At 42.4% G+C, this 21,874-nt stretch overlaps 1 protein-coding gene and 1 long non-coding RNA gene across 12 annotated transcripts in view; one reads left to right on the top strand and one right to left on the bottom strand.

Annotated features, from left to right (window-relative positions):
* The window catches only part of Rnf32 (ring finger protein 32), a 34,218-nt gene extending 30,275 nt beyond the window's left edge, over positions 1-3,943 (bottom strand). For 3 of the 4 annotated variants that reach the window (XM_076913289.1, XM_076913288.1, XM_076913290.1), the window contains exons 1-3: positions 3,726-3,877; positions 1,704-1,797; positions 896-1,160 (exon numbers count right to left, since the gene is read on the bottom strand). In XM_076913289.1, the coding sequence (XP_076769404.1) occupies positions 896-1,160; positions 1,704-1,718 (280 nt within the window). In that variant the 5' untranslated portion in view covers positions 1,719-1,797; positions 3,726-3,877. Of the gene's footprint in view, positions 1-895; positions 1,161-1,703; positions 1,798-3,725 lie in introns of all 4 variants that reach the window. The other variant, XM_034518807.2, reaches the window with a different exon arrangement.
* The window catches only part of LOC117720366 (uncharacterized), a 141,525-nt gene continuing 123,580 nt past the window's right edge, over positions 3,930-21,874 (top strand). For 5 of the 8 annotated variants that reach the window (XR_013103991.1, XR_013103990.1, XR_004608324.2 and 2 more), the window contains exon 1: positions 3,930-4,433. This is a non-coding gene — a long non-coding RNA (uncharacterized LOC117720366). Of the gene's footprint in view, positions 4,434-12,052; positions 12,146-16,001; positions 16,072-21,874 lie in introns of those variants that run through there. The other 3 variants (XR_013103989.1, XR_013103986.1, XR_013103987.1) reach the window with 3 other exon arrangements.

Genomic DNA, 21,874 nt, shown 5'->3' with positions numbered 1-21,874 from the left:
TTGCCAAGGTAAGAGGAAATCTTCTATATGCCAAACTACAAATATAGAAAAAACAATTGTATTTCTGTAATAGTCATATCGGCCTAGGGTGGGAACAGCAGTGGGAAGACGAAGTTTAAGGCAGCTTGAACCACACAGTGAGACTTTCAAAGAAAAAGTTATGGCCCTAGTGTATAACAGGGATCCAGTTATGATGGAGAAGACACTAAATTTGTGGATGTTATTCAAGCTGATGGCAAAATGTTACACCAAAAAGCACTGAGCCTGTGAAAATTTTGGCATGGAGTCCCTCAGAATAAGGACCATTGAGACAATTAATTCAAGTAAGGGATCAGTACACAAATCCAGGGAAGCATTACTGTTGGCCCGTGCACAGCTGGACACACTGCTGCCTCAACTGAAGTGAGGAGTTTACTGAAGGCCAGCATGGACTATAGAAGGAGACTCCCATAGCCAATAAAAATATGCAAAGGAAGGTGGCAGGACTTAAAAATACAGAAGCACAAATCCAACTGTGGCAGTATATGGAATGCCACAGGGCACATGATCAAGCCAGGCACAATGTACACACTTGGGAATTCAGACTCACAAGAGCACGTCACCTGGCCCTGTTGCTGCAACTTCATCAAAGAGTATTGCCCACAGTCATCTTGTTTATGGACAGTTTCACCAATACTTTACCTACAAAGTGAAAAAACCTTGGCAGATGAAGAGTTGGCATTAAAGCTTTATTAACAGCACACTTGATTGCCAATAAAATGAAAATGTCAAAGTTGTCTTTTTACCCCCAATACAGCATTGCTTCAGCTCTGTAAACAGGGCACCATCCAGCCTGTCAGGGCTACACTGGGTTAATTAGCATTAAGCCAAAGGAAAAAAGTCCAGGTTAGCTTACCTAACGTTAACGGTGGTGGTGTGGGGTCTAGAACATACTCCTTTTCTGGATCTTCCACTTTAGGCCCCTCTGTAGTTCTTCTAAGCCCAGTATCTATTACGGCTGTTACATCTCTTTTGAGAGATTTTGACTTGTTCTCTTTCTTTTTCGTTTTTATCTTACAAGGATCTGCTACAGAGAGATGTCCAAGCTGGAGATCATGTAATATGTGGTCCTGTAAGGCAACTGCAGTGACTGCTAAGTTACCTTTTTTAGATGAATGATCCTAAAAAAAATGGGAAGGGGGTGTCTTATTTAGTGGAACATCATTTAGAAGAAAACTGAGGCCTTGCTGCTCCCCGTTGGCAGATTACCAAGTCAGAGGGAAGGGATGCCAGAGCAATACCTAATCAGAGCAAACCCCAGGCCCAACAGCTATGGTAGAAACAAAGAGAAATCTTTTCATTTAATTACTGGAGCCTTAATTATAAACCAATAAGTTCAAACCTGTGTGTACTTAAATAAGACCCCGCTGTTTTGCTATAACTAAGTTACACTCCAGGCAAACCCTAGAAGGAATCTTGCTCTTAAGTATAAGCTCTCTGCGGAAAACTTAAAACATTTTCTGCAGGCCCAGGTCCCTGAACCAGGAGAGGTGTGCAGGCAGCACCCAGAGACTGTCTGTTAACCATATCACATGCACCTCCCACTCCTGCTCACAGTTCCCCAAGAACACCAGGTTTGTAAACCATTTTTATACCTGAAGAAAGTCCAGTTAGACTACACCTGGTAAATAAAAGCATGGGCCAGTTCAGAGAGGATGGGATACCTTATTCTTTAACATGTTGTATCAGGAAACAGAAACACCGTGGTGTGGCTTCAACAATCTCTAGCATCACACCACAGTAACGTCCATTCTTCTGCTGTAACATAAAGTAAGAGTATATGTGAACATGCAGATCTACTAGGACTGTGAGGAGGGTAACGCGAACGCCAGCCCCAGGACAGCATGCTGTCCAATTCACAGTCATAACCCAATCCATCCCTGTCCTCAAAACGTGGTAAGTCCTCAAACGGCTTACCACGGAGCTAGAAAGAATGTGACTATAAACAACACTCTAGAATCAAAAAGAGTCTTAGAACAGAGTCTTGGACCAGAATGAGACACTAAGTAAATGAACGACCCTTCAGGACAACATTTAGTGCAAGTCTTCAAGAGGGAAATGTGTGTGTTAGACGGCAGGAGCAAGAGCAGAGCTGCCCAGGAAAGCAGCAAGCTGTTTGTGTTTGACAAGAAGGGGAACAATGAAGAAGCTGGGTGTGTGGCGCATGCTGGCTACCTTCAGCGTGGCCAAGGCACAGGCGGACAGAATATGGGGGACAGATACCAGGTCCCAGTCTGCTTTCTACTTTTTCAGGCAAGCTACTTAAGCATCTCTGGCTCAGTTTTGCATTTATAAAAAACACAAAAATGCTGACACTGCAGGATTATACAAAAGAAAAGCTCCCTGAGAGCTTACAAGGGACTGCTCTGCTGTTGCCCCCATTCTCTTAAAAATGGGGGAGGGGTCATATTCGGTATTGACCTTTTTAGTTTTGGGACCATGCTGTCCACAATATTCTACAGTGGAGAGAAAAAGCACCTTTTAAAAAGCAACCTAACGGAATAGTATTGAGGGACCAACTTTCAGAAAGATGTACACAGAGCAGGTGTTACACATTCATGCATACATGAGGCCCTGGGTTCTAACCCCAGCACTGCAACAAACGCTTGAAAAGATTACAGGAAAGTGAGTCCCATAGGAACTAATGTGTGAGACACCTGATTTAAGACAAAGAAAAGAACCAGCTGCTGTTCAGATCCTTTGGAAGCCTAGGGCAGTTTTCTTTTCTTTCTTTTTTTTGGGGGGTGGGGGGGGTTGAGACAGAGTTTCTCTGTATAGCCTTGGCTGTCCTGGAACTCACTCGGTAGACCAGGCTGGCCTCAAACTCAGAAATCCGCCTGCCTCTGCCTCCCAAGTGCTGGGATTAAAGGTGTGCGCCACCACTGCCCGGTTTAGGGCAGTTTTCAATGTGCTCACCTTCTTGGTACTTTTCAGTGCTGGCATGAAGATCTATGAAAGACGTTTGTATGCAGTATTCCTTACCATGGCCTTGGTTGGAGGAAGGCATGTAAAATACTGAAAGGTCACTGTTATTATTTTCCAAATTCTAAATGCCTGTAACTTGGCAACGACCAAGTATGCATCATTAAAAAAAAAAAAGTTCACTTTTTCAACAAGATTCCTACCATCGTTAACCATAGGTGGCTTTCACCAGGTTTTTTATTGTGCCGTTGTGACTAATATCAAGGTAAGAATATTAAAAAATTGCCTCACCAGACTTCCCTAGTATTAGCAAGCTATATAATTTAAAGAATAACGAAACGTGCCAGATGTAGTCCAACTGAATGAGAAAACATAAATGAGAAGAGGTGATCCTTTAGTCTGGCAACAGGTGAGAAATAAATAACCTCTGCCTGGCACTAACAACCACAAGAGCAAACTGCCTGTTTGTGATTAGCTTGCACACGGTTAGGGTTGTTCCAGGTAGGTAAAACACAGGACTAGGAGACAAGACATTTAATCAATCACCAATTGATTTCGGTGATCAGAAGGCAATTAATACACGCGTCAATAGAAATGCACTGGAGAGACAGAGAGACGTGTCTGAGAAATGCACAGAGACAAGTCGTTGGACGTCTGGTCCGTGAGGTCCCTCGCCACATCACAGCCTTGCGCCGCGCAGGCAGGACCCGCGGACCGCCCACAGTGACCCAGACCTCCCGCCCAACACTACCCCGCGTTCGCACCCTCTGCACCAGAGCTTCTTTATCCGTCGGACAGCACTGCGGGTCAAACTCACACCCGCCTTTCCGGATCTCAGCCGCACCTACTCAGAACTGGTCCCCGTTGCTACGGCAACCAGCGACCACTGCACTTCGAAGTGCGCACGCGCGCCGGCTCCGCCTGGCCCTCAGTGCGCATGCTCGCCTGTTCCGCCCCTTCTCACCCCCCCCACCGGCAGCCCAGAAGTCCTCTAAGTCTCACCTGCCGCGAGCCGCGAGCGCTTACGTCATGGCTCCGCCCCTCGCATGTCGTCAGCGTCCGGACGCTGGTGCTGTTACGTCGTCGTGAGGCGCGCGCCCTGGGCGTGTAAGTGTGCCTTGTGCGGGCTCTCCCACCAGTCCCTCTGCTGTGTGGTGTTTGTCTGGCGTCCTTTCCGCTGTGCTCCGGCCAGGGTGCGTGGTGCGTCCCAGGGATGCGCTGACCCGCGCGGCTCTTTATAGTGGGCTTTCTGTCGTCTCCTCAGTCGGAAGATTTGATAGCGGCCCCTCGACTGTATTGCGAGCGCTGTGGCGTCGCCATCTGGCTTCCTACTGTTCCTCACGATGGTTGCATTGTCCAGCCTCGGCTCCCGGTAATCGTGGCCTGTTGTGTGTTGCCGGGTGCAGGCTTTTTCACGTTCGCCCCCTCTAGTGGCTCCTTCCGAGCTCTAGGGTCTCAAGACTAATCTGAAGGTGAGGGTGGAGAGAGCTGTCCCTGCGGCTACTGGCCTTCAGGGGTACTTAGCCTTTCTGCACTCCGTGCCATCTCCTCCTACCCCTCTAAATCTGCACCCCCGCGCTGTCATTTAAAAGTCTCTCACGTAGTGGTACCAAGCAGAAATAGTGTATTGATTTTCTCCTGCCTGGAATGACAGTGACTTTGTTGTACCTTAATTGTATACAATTCACCTGGAAGTTCAAAGTCAACACAAGAATGCGAGGTTCTCCATAAAGTCTACAGAAGTTACTGAGCAGGAAGATTGTTTTTCTGTCATTAAAAAGTCCCCAAAGTCGATATAAATCTGGTATACACGATAAGTCTTTGGAACAATATAATTTTAAAACTCCACGTAAAAAGTTTATAATTTTTTTTTTTTCTTGGCAATGAACTTTCTGAATTGGCTCTTACTACTTGAAGCTCGTAGAAGCAGATTAAAAAGCAGGCCAACTGTTTTAAAAGTCAAATTCACAGTGAGTTAGTTTTAAGTTATCAATGTCACACGGTAGTTCAGGTGCTTTCAAGAAATAGTATAATTTGAGCGTACGTTTCAGTGAGTGATGTATTTAGGAGAGGAGTAAGTCCACCTTTTTGCTGTCTTAACACTGGTTTTTATTGAAGCCTAAGAGGGTAAGGTTTTTGGATGCCATTAGCTAGACCTGAGTGTAAACCTACACTTACCCTTCTGGATGTCTGAGTTTTAGCAAGTTGCTTTATTTTCCTGAACTATGGGCTTCTTGTTTTCAAAGGGGCCTTGCTGCATCCTGCAGCATCTATGGACATCTATTAATTACTCCAGTAGGTCCTGGACATTATTCTGTGACTGAACATGTGGCCAATCTAAACTAGTTGGAAACTCTGATACTATAATGAACCATTATTGTGATCTCATAAGGTGGGGGCTGGGGACCTGGTCTAGCTGGGCTAGTCACAGGAACTCCAGTGGGTTTTTATTGGGGAGGGTATTGGAAAATTCCTTTAATTCTACTGAATGTGGGAACAAGAAAAGACACGAAATTGCAGCTGCATCTGCTCCATTAGCACCAAGGGGTAAGAGCCTGAAGGTGCGAAGACACCAGGTGAACCTTAGAAGGAAGATTATACAGGAAATGGCAGAGCTGGGATTTGGACACAGTCCAAGATGGGTGATATAGTTTGAGCCCTGGAGCTAGCCCAGCTCTTGGTCTTTTCTCTTAACCTGCTTCATCTATTGTGGGTCTAGTTTTCTGTTACTTTGAGCAAGAAGAAATTCAATGAAAATAGGGATTCTGTTACCACAACTTAGGGTTGTGATGAAGTTAAAACATGATACTGTATGTGGATTGCTTTGGGCAATGCCTACTAATTCAGTCTTGACGTATTCTCTCCAACTTTATAAAGTTATTAAAAAATCCCATTAAAAAAGTCCCCACCTTATTCAAGCAATTAATTCATGTTGTTTTGCTATCTAAAATAGGTTGGCCATAAAAATTTGTTGCATCCTACAAATTTTGAAGAGTAGTGGTTTGATTTTCAAAATATATTTTTTTTTAATTTTCTTTTGAGTCCAGTAACATAGAACTGTGTCAGGTACTGGTGAAGGATTGCCTGTCCTTTTACTCGTCTCTTATAATATGTGAATTATGACATGTTGCCACTCATTTTTCTTATCCTAACTTGTAACCATCCAGTAATCACTTCTTTTCATTGAACAAATAGATGAGTCTGGAAGGTGGAAAAACAGACTAGTTCTGAGTTTCTGCCCTAAATTATTTTCTTTTTATCGCATGACTACTCTAGACATTTCTTAAAAGTCAGGCCTTCTGGTGGCCATTTCCCGAGCTTTTCATTTGTTAAAAAAACCATTGGTTTTTTGGTATCCCTGGTGGTCTGTAACTTGTATAGCCTAGTCTGGCCTAGGATAGATCAGTCCTCCTGTATCCTTCCTGATTGCAAGGAATTCAGGTTTTCTCCATCCTGCCCAATCTTTTCCATCAATTTTTAAATGAAATTCTTCGAGGTAACGTATAGAACAACACTGATCATTGTAGAGTGACTAGCTCGGTGGCATTTGATATGTCCACAGTGCTGTCATGCTGTCCTTTAGTTTTAAGACATTCCTGTTTGCACAGTGGAGATAAATTCTACACCCATGTTACAGTCTGCCCTACCCTACCACTAGCAGCTGCCAATTGATATTCTGTGTCCATAGACTTAGATGTGCCTCTACAATACATATGCTTTGGTGTTTGGCTTCTTTTATGTGGCATTTTTGAGGTCTTTTGATATCATAGCATGTATCAGTGCATTGTTCTTTGCTTGACAGAATGCTGCTACACACTGACATCACAATTGAGTATGATCATGACTCAGACATGAGTGTTGCCATGAACACTCAGGTTTGCATCTCTTATCACTTTTGTGTAAGTGAAATCACTGATCAGTATATGTGACTCCCAGACTGGTTTTCACAGCATTCCCTCCACATTTGGTTCTCACAAGCAAGGTCTAAGACTTCAGTGCTTCTGCATATCTCTTAACAGTTGTTTCCTGCTTTTGTCTTGACATTGAGACAAGCTTTCAGTATTACCCTAGGCTTAGTTTGAACTCATGATCTTTCTGCTTTAGTCCCCCGTGTGGTGGAATTCTGATATCTATCTATCTATCTATCTATCTATCTATCTATCTATCTATCTATCTTTGGGTCCTTTTACTTTGACCATAGTCCTAACTCTACCCTTACTTTTCCCAAGAGGATGCTTCAGTGGCCTGAGGACTTGCCACCATGTCATCACTGCCACAATGAAGACCAAGCCTTTAACGTAACCATAACATCCTAACCATAGTAGCCACTATCTCACTAATCACAGTTTAAATCTCTTCTTGGTTAACTTCAGACTCTGCCATGATCTTGTCAGTTGCTGCCTTCTGGCTTCAGGAAGTACATTTTCTTACTTTCCTGCATGCAGTGTCTTTCCTGTTGAAACTAGACGTGCGCATTGAGTGGTGTGAGTGGTGTGAGTGGTGTGAGTGGTGTGAGTGGTGTGAGTGGTGTGAGTGGTGTGAGTGGTGTGCTCTACAGCCAATAGGTTATTAGTCTGAGGTCTGAGGCTCCTTAGGTTGGGGCTGTCGACTATTGGATATCAAGGCTTTCAGTATTTCTAGTCTTGTTTTAGCTCCCCACACTCGGCCCACACAATATTTTGGGGTTTTCTTTGGGACTTTTAAAATGAATTTTGTGTCCTTTGGTGTCTCACCTCTAGTCCAGAGATAGACATGGTTTTCTCTGTTTGGTCCTAACTGGAAAGCAGGACAGGATGCACGGGAGCTCACCATACTTACCTTAGCGTGGTGTTGTGTGACACTATTCCTGGGGAGACATGACCATCCATCTGTCTACTTCAGACAGGGAACTGGCAATAAACCAAGGAAAGGATACTACTAAGGACTAACTTGGTGAACCAGTGAGTTTTTATTGGGATTATTTACAGGATGTGTGGGAGGTGAGAATCTAGCCAGGGCCATCAGTCTTTTGTGCTTGGTATTGTGCATGTGCACAGGCAGGAAAGACTGGAGCCAAGTTCAAAGAGTCCTCCCATGTCCTTCCTGGTGAATCTGCAGTTTTGTCCCTCCCCTATTTTTAGTGGGGCCATGTTAGTGGTGTTGTCCAGGTAAGTGAAAATGGTTGCACATAAGCACATAAAGAAAAGACAGCCTAATGGTGGTGTGGGCATCATCACATATGAAATGTATCATTACATAACCTTTCAAGTAAGATATCAGTCCATGAGCTCAGTAGTTATAAATTCACAGATAAGTATTAAAAATGAGCTCACTAAACTGCTCTTCTGTAGTTTATATACCTGGCCTTTTCCATAAATGAAGAATTTTGAAGTAAATGCCTTTTTTTTAAAAAAAGTCAAGTTGTGAATGGCTCTTTATTTCATACTACTCTGAATCCTTAAGGACTCTGCACAGAGAGAAATCCATGTCTTTTGTCTGGACAGTTTGTTAGCAATAGTAACTGATCTTTCTGATAGGCTATATTTTCATGCATACTCAATCTTGTTATAAAAGCTGTCACTATCCCTTTATTTTCTTTTTTCTTTTGGATATTTTATTAATTTACATTCAGATGCCATTCCCTTTCCCCATTTCCTCTCCCTAAAACCCTCCTATCCCATCCCCCCTTCTCCCTTTTGCTTTTATACCATTTTAATTACATGCAAGTATTAAGGTCAGTTTTAGGTTGAGGAACTAGCAATACAATAGATGCAAATAGTCAAGGAGCAAGCAAGACAATAAACAGTTGCATGAACACTCCTGTGATCACTGTTTCACGAGTCATGAAGAAATTGTGTTAATACAGCAGCTTTGGGTTTAAGGATACCATGTATATTTAAGTGCATCTGGATAGTGCCTCAGTTGTGGCAATACCCTTTTACTATTGCCTTGAAGTGCTTTTTTATTTGAAATCCTCTCCATCCTCTGGCTGGAGAGGATTTCAAATAAAAAATCTCTGGAGGCCAGGCTTTAGAGTCAGAAGATTTGGATGGCCATAGGAATCAACAAAGATCAAGACGTGGCAAAATAAGGAGGCGGGAAGCCTCTGGAAAGAGGTATACAGGTAGAGAAAGAGCCCAAGACTAAGACGACATGGTTAAACAGGAAGGAGGAAGGGAGGTATGTACTAACAAAGAGCAGTCGGGGCCGTCCCTAAGAAATGTATGAGGACTCCAGATATATGGGTTCCAGGTATATAGACTCCAGGGTTAAGGACATTGGGAGTGTGGGCCTCAGGTATGAAGACTCCAGATGTATAGACCCCAGAGATGTAGATACCAGGAGTGTAGACTACTGGTATAAGCACTTCAGGTATGTGGGCCCCAAATGTGTGAACTCCAGATGTGTAGGGCCTAGGTGCATAGACCCTGAGATGTGGACCCCAGGTGTATGGACTTCTGGCATGAAGACCTACGGTGTGTAACTCCAGATATGTGAAGTCTACTACATACCTTGAAGTATGTGGACCCCAACTGTGTATACTCCAGATATGTAGAGCTCAAGGTATGTGGGCCTCAGTTGTGTGCATGCAAATATATGGACTGCAGGTGTAGAGGTCCCAGGTGTGTGGACTATTAAGCGTACAGCTTATTGGATGTAGAGGTTTCAGGGTGAGGCCTGGAAATTGAGTATATAAAGTTAGAAGCAGGAAATGTATATATAAATACTTAATATATTAATTTAGAGCTAGGTTAGTAGGGAAAGTAGTTGCAAGGCTGACCATCTGAGTTCAATCCCCAGAACCCACCGAAGGGTGGGAGGGGAGAGCCAGCTCCTCCTGAAGGGTGTTCTCTGACCTCCACATGCACAACACATACATCACACACATTAATGATAACATTTTTAAAGATTTAGAGGGAGAATTGTAGATTTCTAATAAGTTCAATAATAACGTCTAAAATGTGTCTACCAGCTAGGTGGTGGTGACATATGCCTTTAATACCAGCATTCAGGAGGCAGAGCCAGGTGGATCTCTTGAGGCTAGCCTGGTTTACAGAGCCAGTTCTAAGACAGCTAGGGCCACTCAGAGAAACCCTGTCTACAAACAAACAAAAAATGTGTCTACTATTGTAAAGTAATTCTAGTATGCAAGCCTGGTTACTGTGCTTTGCTTTTGCAAGATTCAGAACCATTCTTTGCCACTTCCATTGTTGCCATTTGAGCAAGGATTCTTGGATAGTTTTTCTCCGTTGTCACTCATACACACACACACACGGACGGGCCAATGATTCTGGTACCCCAGCTTGCTATTTGTCTATTTAGGGTCCATGGTTATCAATACATATGTTGATGCACATGTTACCTTAGGGTTCTGCCGTTGATGTAATAAGTTTGGGTTGTTGAAAGAAAAAAACCAGGATGGGTAGTGTAGCTTAGTGGTAAAATATTTGTCTAGCATGTGCAAGGCCCCAGTTTCCATCTTTAGTACTACGGAGGGAGATAGAGAGACAGAGGAGGAGAGATGTTCAAGTCCAGACTGGGTCCACTTACTCGATGTGTGAAGTTTTAGGGAAGTTTTTTAGCCTTTTTGTTTCAGTTTCTTCACTTAGAAAATGAATGAAGTAATTGTCATCTTGCAGAATTTTGTAGGGAGTGGGTCAGATCATATGGAATGCACTCAGATCGAGCCTTGGAGGCTCTAAGGGAGAGGGGACTTTATGCTGATGGTGGCATTTTTGACAGAGTATATAACAGTCCAGATGAAGTTATGTCCAATCCAGCTCTGTCCGATGCTGTTCCCTGTGGCGCGCACCTGTAGTTGAAGCTCACAGGGAAAGCTATTGTTGAACATGGCCAAGGCTGGTGATGCAGTCTGGTCTGGGAGAGATACGCCACAGATTGTTTCCAATGGAGAAAATAGTGGTGTGTTAGCATGTTTGGTTTGAATGTACTATTCAACTTAAACCTTACAATGAGCTTTGTACAATAGCAGGTTAAACCGCACTTCTTTGAACAGCAGGAATTTCAGCACTTGTGGTATGTGGGCTCTCTTTATGTCTTTTCCCTCATATTTGAAACTTCTTGTTTGAGAATGTAGAAAGTTCTATCATTTCAGACATCAGACTTAGCATTGAAAACATGGGATTCTTAATCAGGCTGATGAAAGTCATTTATTGTTTGCTGTGTCAAACATGGCATGCTACTTGCCACTTTGTGGTCTGCGTGTCTTTCTAGAAGCTTTGGGCTTTGATCTAAGGCAAAGTACAATCAGTAGCACAGATGACAGCACAAACCCCCATAGCACCAGTGATGTGCATTGTCACTCAGAGACTCTAAACCAACAAGTACAGAGGTGCGGAGGAGAGAGCCACCTGACTAAAGAGGCTTGTGCGTTCTTGTGAGAGCAGACCTCTGCCTCTCGGCAGAGACAAAGGTGTGGAACAATTTATTGGTTAAAGATTGGGTTCACTGTGTGCAGTCAAAAGGCGCCTCTTCAAGGCCAGATTCTGGTCCTTGCCTGCATTTTTAGGTAAACACTGGCATTTAAAAGGCCTTGCAGAGCCAGGCTCCCAGCACATAAAAGCGGCTTTCTTAAACTGTCATCAGAGTGGATTTTAGAACGTGCTTTTAATACTTACAAGGTTGATGTTTGCCTTTTAAAAATGCTATTTGAGATAGCTTTTTATTTAACTTTCACCTCGGCATGCCTTTTACCTGGTTTGTAGCAGCATTAAGGAAACTTACCTTGTTGTGAGACCAGACAAAGATTTAGAAAAATGTTGCACAATGTGACCTTTTAAAAGTCAGGGCTTAAAAAAAAAAAGATCCTTGTTTAAACAGTGTAAAAACTGGGTAAAAAAAACAAAGGTATATAATCTCAATCTGAACACTAGGTCTCAGGTTCTTTTATTGAGTGCGGTTGGTTACTCTGCAAGATTAATTATTTTTATCAGCATTGCTCTTCTGTCTTTTTTTTCTAGTTCTAAACTAATGATTGCTGTCAAGAAAACATTAGAAGCTGGGATGGAAGCTTTGTATGTATGTGAGTGAGTCTGACTGCTGAGTGGTTAGCTCAGATGTTGCTTTTGTGTTCTCCATTTGCAGAGGGAGCAGGAACCCGAGCATGTATAGCAGAAGCAGTGGGCTGTACCCACGGGATAATCTGCATAAATGCTCACTACCATCCTTGGCTTCATACTCTACAGTAAGATCAGTCTTATTAACCTGTATCGATGTGTCTGTACTTTTAAAGTCAAATATATTGAGACAAAATACGTAGTCCTTTTACATTTTCCAGTTCCATGACAAATGCAGTCACATGACTACCACCACACTGAGATTTTGCAACATAACCACTGGCACAGACAGAGTCGTTCTCATAAGGTTACTTGGGGTGGTTCCTCAAGGCAGTAGCAGCTCACCTGTCTGTACTGCTCGTAGCTCTGCCTGTTCTACAGTGTTACAGCCAGGAAGATTTACAATATGTAACTTTTGAAACCTGGCTTGGAGTGGGCAGAATGCACTAGAGATACTTGCATGCCACTACACGCATGCATGGCTTTATGTTGCTAAGATTTATTCCGTCAGTGACAGAACCTCACTGTGTTTATTCCTTTGCTGGTTGATGGACATCTGGGTGCTTTCCAGGTTTTGAAAACTACAAGCAATTAACTATGAACATTCCTGTAGTGCTGGCTCTGTGAGCATGTGTTTGCATTCATTGTGTTGGATAAATATGAGTAGTTGGGTCCTATGGTCACTGTTTAACTTTGCCAAATTTACAAGGTATTGCCATTTGCCTGGATCTCAGTGGATGTGTTCTGGGTGCCTCACACCCTCATTAGCATGTGTTACTGTTAGTTTTTCTCTCTGCTCCTGGTCATCCTGGTTTGAATTTCCAAAACACAGAGTGTTACTGAGGCTTCATCGTCAGCTACACACTCTGCTGATGTCACAGTTGTGCTGAGGTTTCATCGTCAGCGACACACTCTGTTTACTGCTGTACTTGTTTAATCCTTGTGACTGGTTTTTTCCTTTTTTTAAATGAAGTTATTGTAGTTCATTGTATTTTTCGGATACAAATTCTTTGCAGGAAAAAAAACTTGTGATATTTTCTTCCAGTATATGGTTTTGTTTTCCTAACAGTGTCTTTTGTTGGATAAACATAAGTTTGGTCAAGTCCAGTTAATCAGTTCCTCCCACCCCCATGGGTTGTTTTGGTGTCAGGATTTCTCCTAGGACTTCTCCAAAGTCTTGCAGAGTACATTTAAAGCTACAGTACATTTGGGTTAACTTAACATCAGGTTTTAGTTTTGACTGAAGTTAGTTTCTGTGAGCACCCAGTTGTTCTGCAGCACCGGTTGCAGCCAGCCTTTTCCTTGGCTTGCTCTGCGCTCGTCAGGGTCTTGTTTGGAAGCTGCTCTGCTCCACTGCCAGGTGTTCCTTTCACCCCCTTTGCTGCTGGTGTCTTGTTTGCTGCAACTAGAAAGCGATTATTTACTGTGTTGTAGTCTTCTCTTCCAACACATTTTACTTCCACAATTGTATGACAGTCTTATTAGCTCCTCTGTCTTTCCAGTATCCGCTGGGATCAGCTTGAATGTATACACAAAAGTTCTTGAGGGATTTTTGTTGAATTCAATTAAATACATAGGCTGAGTTGCAAATGAACAGGTGTGAGGGCCCTACCTCTCTCTCTGGGTTGATTCGGTGTTTGGGTGAATGATAGTTCTTTAAAGTTGCTTTATATCTATTTATTTGCATTGTGTGTATCACTGTGTGCAGAGGACAAGTAGCAATCCATTTTCTTTTTTTTTTTTAACCACATGGGATCTGGAGATAGAATTCAGGTCCCCAGGCTTGGCAGAGAGTGCTTTTACCCATTGAGCAATCTCAGTAACCCTGCTGATAAGTTCTTTAAGCACTTAATGTCAGCTTTCCTTCTGATGTTTCTATTTTTATAAAAAGCAATGATAGGGGTGAGGTCGGACACCTCTGCTACCTATTTGGGAGCCGTTGAATCCTTTCTAGCTACATGCACTGACTCTCTTGAACAAATGAACTGTTATCCAAAATCTGGATTACTCTTATAGTCATTTTGAACACATCTTGAGGAAACTGAACTGTTATGGTAGCTGATTGTGTTGGTTCCTGAAGACAAAATAGCACCAGAACAGTTTGAGTTTGTACTGGACATTTGCTGTCACAGCCGTAGTGGACTCTAGGTAAACTTTTACCTAGACCAGTGGTTCTCAACCCTCCTAGTGCTGTGACCCTTTAATACAGTTCCTCATATTGTGGTGACTACCGCCCCCCCAACCATAAGATTATTTTGTCGCTAATGCATAACTAACTTTGTTATGTCATGATCTGTAATGGAAATTTAGTTTCCCGTGGTCTTAGGTAACTCCTGTGAAAGGAGTCACACTCCACAGGTTGAGACATACTAACCCAGACCAAAGGGGGTGGCTTGGCAGAATTGTTGCTGTGCCCTGTGAAAAAGAGATACTGCTGTGATGGTACAAACATAGCCTGTATTTGAAAGCACAGTTTCTCTGGCTGTGTAAGCAGGAGGTCATTTCATTTTGTGATATTGCTGAAGGGGCTTGCCTGCTCTGCCTCTCCAGTGTTGCACCATTGGGCTCGGTAAATAGCGTCTTTTGTATAGTCTTTTCTTGCCCACTTTTAGTAGATCAGGCTGAGCTTGTAATAGGAAGAAATATGTATTAGAGATAGCAGAGCAGTGTCAATGACAGGGACAGTGGAGAAGCAGCAGCAATGGCATCTTACCACAAGGCAGGATGAGCTGCAAAACTGCGAGGCAGCCAGCTGTCTGGAAGCTGAAGAAGCGGAAGAAGAGTCAGAGTCAGATGATTCAAAGACAGATCTGCAAAAGCAGCAAGTTGTGGCTGCAAAGGGAAGAGAACCATGGAGTTTGAGGCCAATGTCAATAGAAGTAGCAGAACCAATAAAGAGCACCCATGGCTGCCTCCCAATGGCAGCGCCTATGACAGCAGCCAAGGCAACAACAGGCAGCTGCCTCCCAATGGCAGCACCTATGACAGCAGCCAAGGCAACAACAGGACAGTTTGAAGGAGCAGCTAAAGCAGGGACAAGAGAAAATATGGAAGAAGAGAAAGGTTAGGAACCAAGGTTAAAGAAGCATAGACGGCTGTAAAGAGCCAAGGAAGAGAAACTGAAGCCTTGGTCCCTAGAAGTGTTTCAGAGAACTGTGAAGTCTTTAGGCCGAAGGTCTGGTCCAAGGCCCTGAAGCTACAGTGCTAACTACTTTCTAGGACTAAGAAAATCCTCACTTCCTAGGACTACTGATGAGCTGAACACTTGCAGAGCCAAGGATTTCTTTAATGGAGACCTACTTGAGAACTGTATTAGAGCTGCTTTCAAATGCTGAGAGCTACAAGGGCTAGCCTTTGAAGAGCTTCACCATGTGCACCTACCTTTTCATCTAGGCAGAGCAAAAGGATCCCACTAAGCTGACTGTTAACATAGTTGACAACCACAAAGAAACATCTGTTTCTGAGGCCTTGGCAAGAGCATGAACAGTGGTGGTGATCAGGGGCTTCATGCCTCGTCAGCGATAGGTAGTAGCCTGAACCTTTGCTTTAGTTGTCAGCCACTTTTGATAAGCCTATGCCTCATCTCTGGCTAGACCAGCTTCCACTTGAGGGATGCCAATCTTTCCCTCTCTTGTTATGTTGGAATAGTGTTCACTAAGGGCATTTGATTGTGCATATTGATTTGAAGCTTCCAAAATATCAAGTCTGATATTTGGCTTGATTGTATGGCCTGCATCTGATCTGCAGTTTTATAGATATTTTTGCAGACTTGGATTTGATAAGAACTAAATACTTCAATAAATGTTTTAGAATTGTTACTTGTGTCATTGCAGTGGCTTTTATACTGGTTTCTGAGATACCTTTGGGTTTAGTAACTTTGAGATACCTGACATACCATGTAATCTTTGTGGTCATTTCTGAGATTTGGGCTTTGTGAGAATTTGGTACCTTGAACAAACACTTTTTTTTTTTTTTTTTTTTTAGGTCGTATATAGCCCGGGCTTGCCTGTAACTCCTAATGTTCTTGTCTATACTACTAAGTTCTGAGATCCAGGTATGTATTACCATGCCTAGATTATAGAGGAAACATTTGTATAGTGAAAAGTCCTAGAAGAAAAAACATCACTGTCTGTATGTGCTTTGTCTCATGAGATACTTTCTCTGAATAGAAAGGGCCAATCTAGGGAACACTCTGGTTCCCTGAAGAGCTACATGTCTAATAATGAACCTGGGCCAGGGTCAGTCAGGGAGGATCAAGAATAATGACTAGCTTTCCTTGGTAACAATGCCTGGCCTTCGTTCAAACTAGGAAACCAAAAACGTTGGCTAGAGAATGGGCCTCTTGAGATGTATCCTGATCACCATCTAGAATGTTTTATAAAAGGAAGACGTAGGAAGAAATACCACATTCCTGGGCTTTTAGGAAATTATACCAGGAGCGTAGACTGAGAGAGTGTAGTTGGATTTGTGTAGTGGCCATCTCCAACCCTTCTGAGCCTCTTAGTTCCAACCCAGTGACTCTGTGGAAGTCTTCTCTTCTTTTTAACTAAAATTAGATTCTTTTCTTCTGCAATGTATTTTAAAAATTTATTTATTTAACATTTGTGCATGTGAGTATGTGTGTGTGTGTGTGTGTGTGTGTGTGTGTGTGTGTGAGTGTGTGTTTATGTACGTGAGTACCACAGCGAATGAGGGAAGTCAGAGGACAACCTTGAGGAGTTCTCTCCTTTCACGACACAGCACCGGGAAGGGAACTCAGCCATCGGGCCTGGCACCAAGTGTCTTTACTCACAGAACTCCCTCACCAGCCTTTCTCTGTGTTCTCGTGCAGCAGTGCCTCTCAGTACCCAGTGTACGCGCCTTTTCCTCCTTGGTTAAATTTATTCATGAGGATTTATTTACTTATTTTTATTTGTTTATGGAGTCTTATTTTTTGCCTCTGACTTCCAGATGCTGGTATTACAGATATGTACTATTACATCCACGTCTAAGTGTTTTGTTTAATTTTGGGACTATTGTAAATGGAAGCGTTTCATTAATATCTCCTGTGGAGAGTTAGCTGTTAGAGCAAAGCGAATCTCTATGTTCCATTTACACTTTACTAATTGTTGTACATGTTACTTCTGAAGAGCAGTAGATAGGCTCTATAAGTTTATAGAAAAATGTAATCTCCTTGGCACAGTCTGTGGAAAATTCTTCCTGAATGTGATCATTCATTCACTGTCTGTCTGATTGCCACTTACATGTCTTGGTGTGTTCATTCATTCCTGAATGTCTTATTTCTAGCACTATGCCTAAATGTGTTCCTTCACTCACTGTCTGATTGCCAGCCGTGTGCCTGAGTGTGTTCATTCCCTCACTCACTGTCTGACTGCCAGCAGTGTGTGTGCCTGAGTGTGTTCATTTGCTCACTCACTGTCTGACTGCCAGCAGTGTGTGTGCCTGAGTGTGTTCATTTGCTCACTGTCTGCCTGACTGCCAGCCATGTACTAAACAGAGAGAGAAGAGTAGAGTAAAGCTCATGTTTTTAGGAATTTACAGGCTAGTCATCAGGAAAGAGACAATTGGGTTGAAGTAGTCACCAGAAATGAATTAAATCATATACTCTAAAGAAAAAGCTCAAACAGGCAAATACCTGTGGAATTAGGGAAGGCAGTAGTCTTTTAGAATCATCACAGGCTTATAAGGATGACTGTTCAGGAAAGGAGAGGATGGAAACCACACCTCAGGGGACCAAGTCCATGGAACAGTGGAAGAAGCTGTATGGTTTTCTGAAGTGGACAAGGGAAGGAGGAAGGATAGTAGGGAGAGGGAGGTCTTAGAAGTCATACAGTATCCACCTTGAGAACCTACTTGCTTTCTTTTCTTTTTTTTTGCCATCAAAATACATTTTTATATAGTTTTTATTTTAAAATTTATATATTCCCTTTACATTTCAATATAATTCCCTCTCTTCCAGTACCCCCTCATGCAGATCTTCCCTCTTTCCTCTCTCCTCACTCCCACCCCCACACTTAACCCCTCTATTCTCCCCTTGCCCACCTCCCACCCCAGGCACACCAAATCGGTAGTATTAGGTACATACTCTCACACTGAGGCCAGACAAAGAGGCCCAGTTTGGGGAATGGGATCTATGGGCAGGCAGACAAGCAGATAGGCAACAGATTCAGGGACAGCCCCTGCTCCAGTTGTTGTGGGACCCTCATAAAGACCAAGTTGTGTATCTGTTACATATGTACAGGTTGCCTAGGTCTAGCATGTGCTCACTCTGGTTGGTGGTTCAGTCTCTGGGAGCCTCTAAGGGTCCAGGTTAGTTGACTCTTTTGGTCTTCCTGTGGAGTCCCAGTCCTCTTCTGGTCCCTCAATTCTTCCACCCCCCAGTGCTTCCACAAGACTCCCCCAGCTTCATTTAATGTTGGGTATGAGTCGTTGCATCTTTTTCCATTGGTTGCTGGGTGGAGACTCTCAGAGGACAGTTATGCTAGGCTCCTGTCTGCAAGTATAACCTAGTATCATTAATTGTGGTCAGGGATTGGTTCTTACCCATGGGATAGGTCTCAATTTGGGGCAGTCATTGGTTGGCCATTCTCCCAGTCCCTGCTCTATTTTTGTCCCTACATATCTTGTAGATAGGACACATTTTGGACCAAAGGTTTTGTGGGTAGGTTGCTGTCCTTATCCCTCCAATGGATGTCCTTCCTGGCTACAGGAACTAGCCACTTCAGGATCACTATCCTCTACTGCTAGAAGTCTCATTGTAGTTGCCCCCATAGACCCCCAGGGCCTCCCTCTATCCAGGTCTTCAGTACATCCTAGCAATTGCCAATCCCTCACTGCCAATTTTCATTCTCTCCTGTTCTCTCTACATCTGATCCCCTACCCACTCCCTTTCTCATCCCCTCTTCCACCCAGTTCCCTCCATCCATGCACCTCCAGTATCTGTTTTATTTCCCTTTCTGAGGAAGATTCAACCTTCATCCCTTTGGTCCTTCTTGTTATTTGGCTTCTTTTGGCTTGTTGATTGTAGCATGGTAAACTACTTTACCTGTACTTTATGGCTAATATCCACTTATAAGTGAGTGCACATACCATGCCTGTCCTTTGGGTCTGGGTTACCTCACTCAGAATGGTATTTCCTAGTTCCATCCATTTGCCTGCGAAACTCTTGATGTCTTTGTTTTTAATAGCTGTGTAGTAACTCGTGATGTCTTTGTTTTTAATAGCTGTGTAGTATTCCATTGTGAAAATGAACCACATATCCTTTATCCATTCTTCAGTTGAGGGGGACCAAGGTTGTTTCCAGTTTCTGGCTATTATGAATGAAGCTGTTATGAACATAGTTGAGATGGTGAAGCATCTTTTGGGTATACGCCCAGGAGTGTTATATAGCTGGGTCTTGAGGTAGAACTCTTACCGGTTTTCTGAGAAACCGCCAAATTGATTTTCAGAGTGGTTGTACAAGTTTTCACTCCCACCAGCAATGGAGGAGTGTTCCCCTTGCTCCACACACATTCTTGCAACATGTTCTGACCCTTCAATTTTTGATCTTAGCCATTCTGATAGATGTAAGATAGAATCTCAGAGATGTTTTGATTTGCATGTCCCTGATGACTAAGGACATTGAATATTTCTTTAAGTGCTTCTTGACCATTGGAGATTCCTCTGATGAGAATTTTCTGTTTAGCTCTGTACCCCATTTTTTATTTGGGTTATTTGGGTTGTTGGTGTCTAACTTATTGAGTTCTTTATATATTTTGGATATTAGCCTTCTGTCAGATGTAGGGTTGGTAAAGGTCTTTTCTTAATCTATATGCTGTCATTTTGTCCTGTTGACAGTGTCCTTTGACTTACAGAAGCTTTTCAGTTCCATGAGTCCCCATTTATTAATTGTTGAGCTTAGTGCCTGAGCTAGTGCTGTCTGTTCAGTAAGTTGTCTCTCCTGTGCCAATGTGTTTAAGGCAGTTCCCCACTTTCTCTTTTATTAGTTTTAGTGTATCTGGTTTTATGTTGAGGTCTTTGATCTATTTGGACTTGAGTTTTGTGCATGGTGATAAGTAGGGATCTATTTGCATTCTTCTACATCCAGATATCCAATTAGACCAGCACCATTTTTTGAAGATGCTCTCCCTTTTTCATTGCATGGTTTTGGCCTCTTTGTAGGTGTGTGGGTTTATTTCTGAGTCTTTGATTCAATTCCATTTATCAGCCTGTCTATTTCTATACCAATACAATGTAGGTGGTTTATTATTATTATTATTATTATTATTATTATTATTATTATTATTATTATTATTTTGCTCTGTAGTTCAACTTGAAGTCAGGGATGGTGATATTTCCAGAAGTTTTTTATTGTTCAGTATTGTTTTAGCTATCCTGGGTTTTTAGTTTTTTCCATATGAAGTAGAGAGTTGGTCTTACAAGGTCTGTAAGGAATTGTGTTTTAATTTTGATGGGAATTGGATTGAACATGTATATTACTTTTGTTAAGATAGCCATTTTAACGATATTAATCTTACCAATACGTGAGCATGGGAGATCTTTCCATTTTCTGATATCTTTCTCAATTTCTTTCTTCAGAGTTTTGTCATACAGGTCTTTCAGTTGCTTAGTTAGAGTTACACCAAGGTATTTTATATATATATATATTTTGTGGCTATTGTGAAGGGTATTATCTCCTCAACTTCTTTCTTATTCGTTTATCTTTTGTATAAAGGAGGGCTACTGATTTCTTTGAGTTAATTTTGTATTCAGTCACTTTGCTGAAGGTTTTTTTTTTTTATCAGTTCTTTGGTAGAATTTTTGGAGTCACTTATTTATACTATCATGTCATCTGCAAATAGCAATACTTTGGCTTCTTCCTTTCTAAATTGTATTCTCTTGATCTCCTTTAGTTGTCTTATTGCTCTAGCTAGAATTTCAAATGCAATTTTAAGAGAAAGGGAGAGAGTAGACAGCCTTGTTTTGTCCCTGATTTTAGTGGGATTTTGAAGTGGAAATTTCTGGTTTCTTTGGGGACTCAGTTGTGTCATATGATGTTTTTCTAGAAATTGTCTTATAAGAGGACGTTTTTTTTCTGAAGCAGACATGTGCGAAGATGTTTTGCTGAGAACAGACATGTGGAGTTTTTTTTTTTTTCTGGAAGCAGCCTGGAACAAGGCATGTGATGTTTGCTAGAACAGACACTTGGGAGAACATATGATGTTGGTAAAGGGTTACAGTATAACCCAGCAGACAGTGGACACGGCTGTTTGGTATTGGTTTGCCTTGCCACTCTTTGCTGGTCATCATTTGTCATGAATTCATAGAGAGAAATGCACCTTCTGGTGGTATTCCAGTAGTTTCTAGCAGCTTCCTTAGACTCGGGCCAATTGGCAGATCCTCGAGGTTTCTTTTAGATTGAACTGCCATTGCTTATTTGTAAATAGTGTTTGCCAGTAGATAGAGCTACCACTGCTGATTCATGTGAACTGAACTGCTGATATCCTGACAATGCAAATTCTTCTGCATTCAATGGGGATTCACCCCAAAGAACTATTTCTAAACAATCCCACAACCTTTTTTTGTCCTATTAGCCTTTCCTTTCTACTACCTATGGTGGTGGTGGGCTAGAAGGGAGGTTAAAGTGTTTAAGTACACGCATTAAAGTAGGTTTTGAAAAATGTAAGCCTATAGAATGGCTTTGAGTTTCTCTCTATTTAATTTGGTGTTGGCTATTGGCTTGCTGTATATTGCTTTTATTATGTTTAGATATGCACCTCATATCCCTGCTTTCTCTAGGACTTTTAACATGTAGGGGTGTTGGATTCTGTCAAAGTTTTTTTTTTCAACCAATGAGATGATTATGTGGGTTTTTTTCC

This window comes from Arvicanthis niloticus, chromosome 15, assembly GCF_011762505.2.
Source record: "Arvicanthis niloticus isolate mArvNil1 chromosome 15, mArvNil1.pat.X, whole genome shotgun sequence".
Lineage (NCBI taxonomy): Eukaryota > Metazoa > Chordata > Mammalia > Rodentia > Muridae > Arvicanthis > Arvicanthis niloticus.
This window is presented reverse-complemented; position numbering and strand designations above follow the sequence as displayed.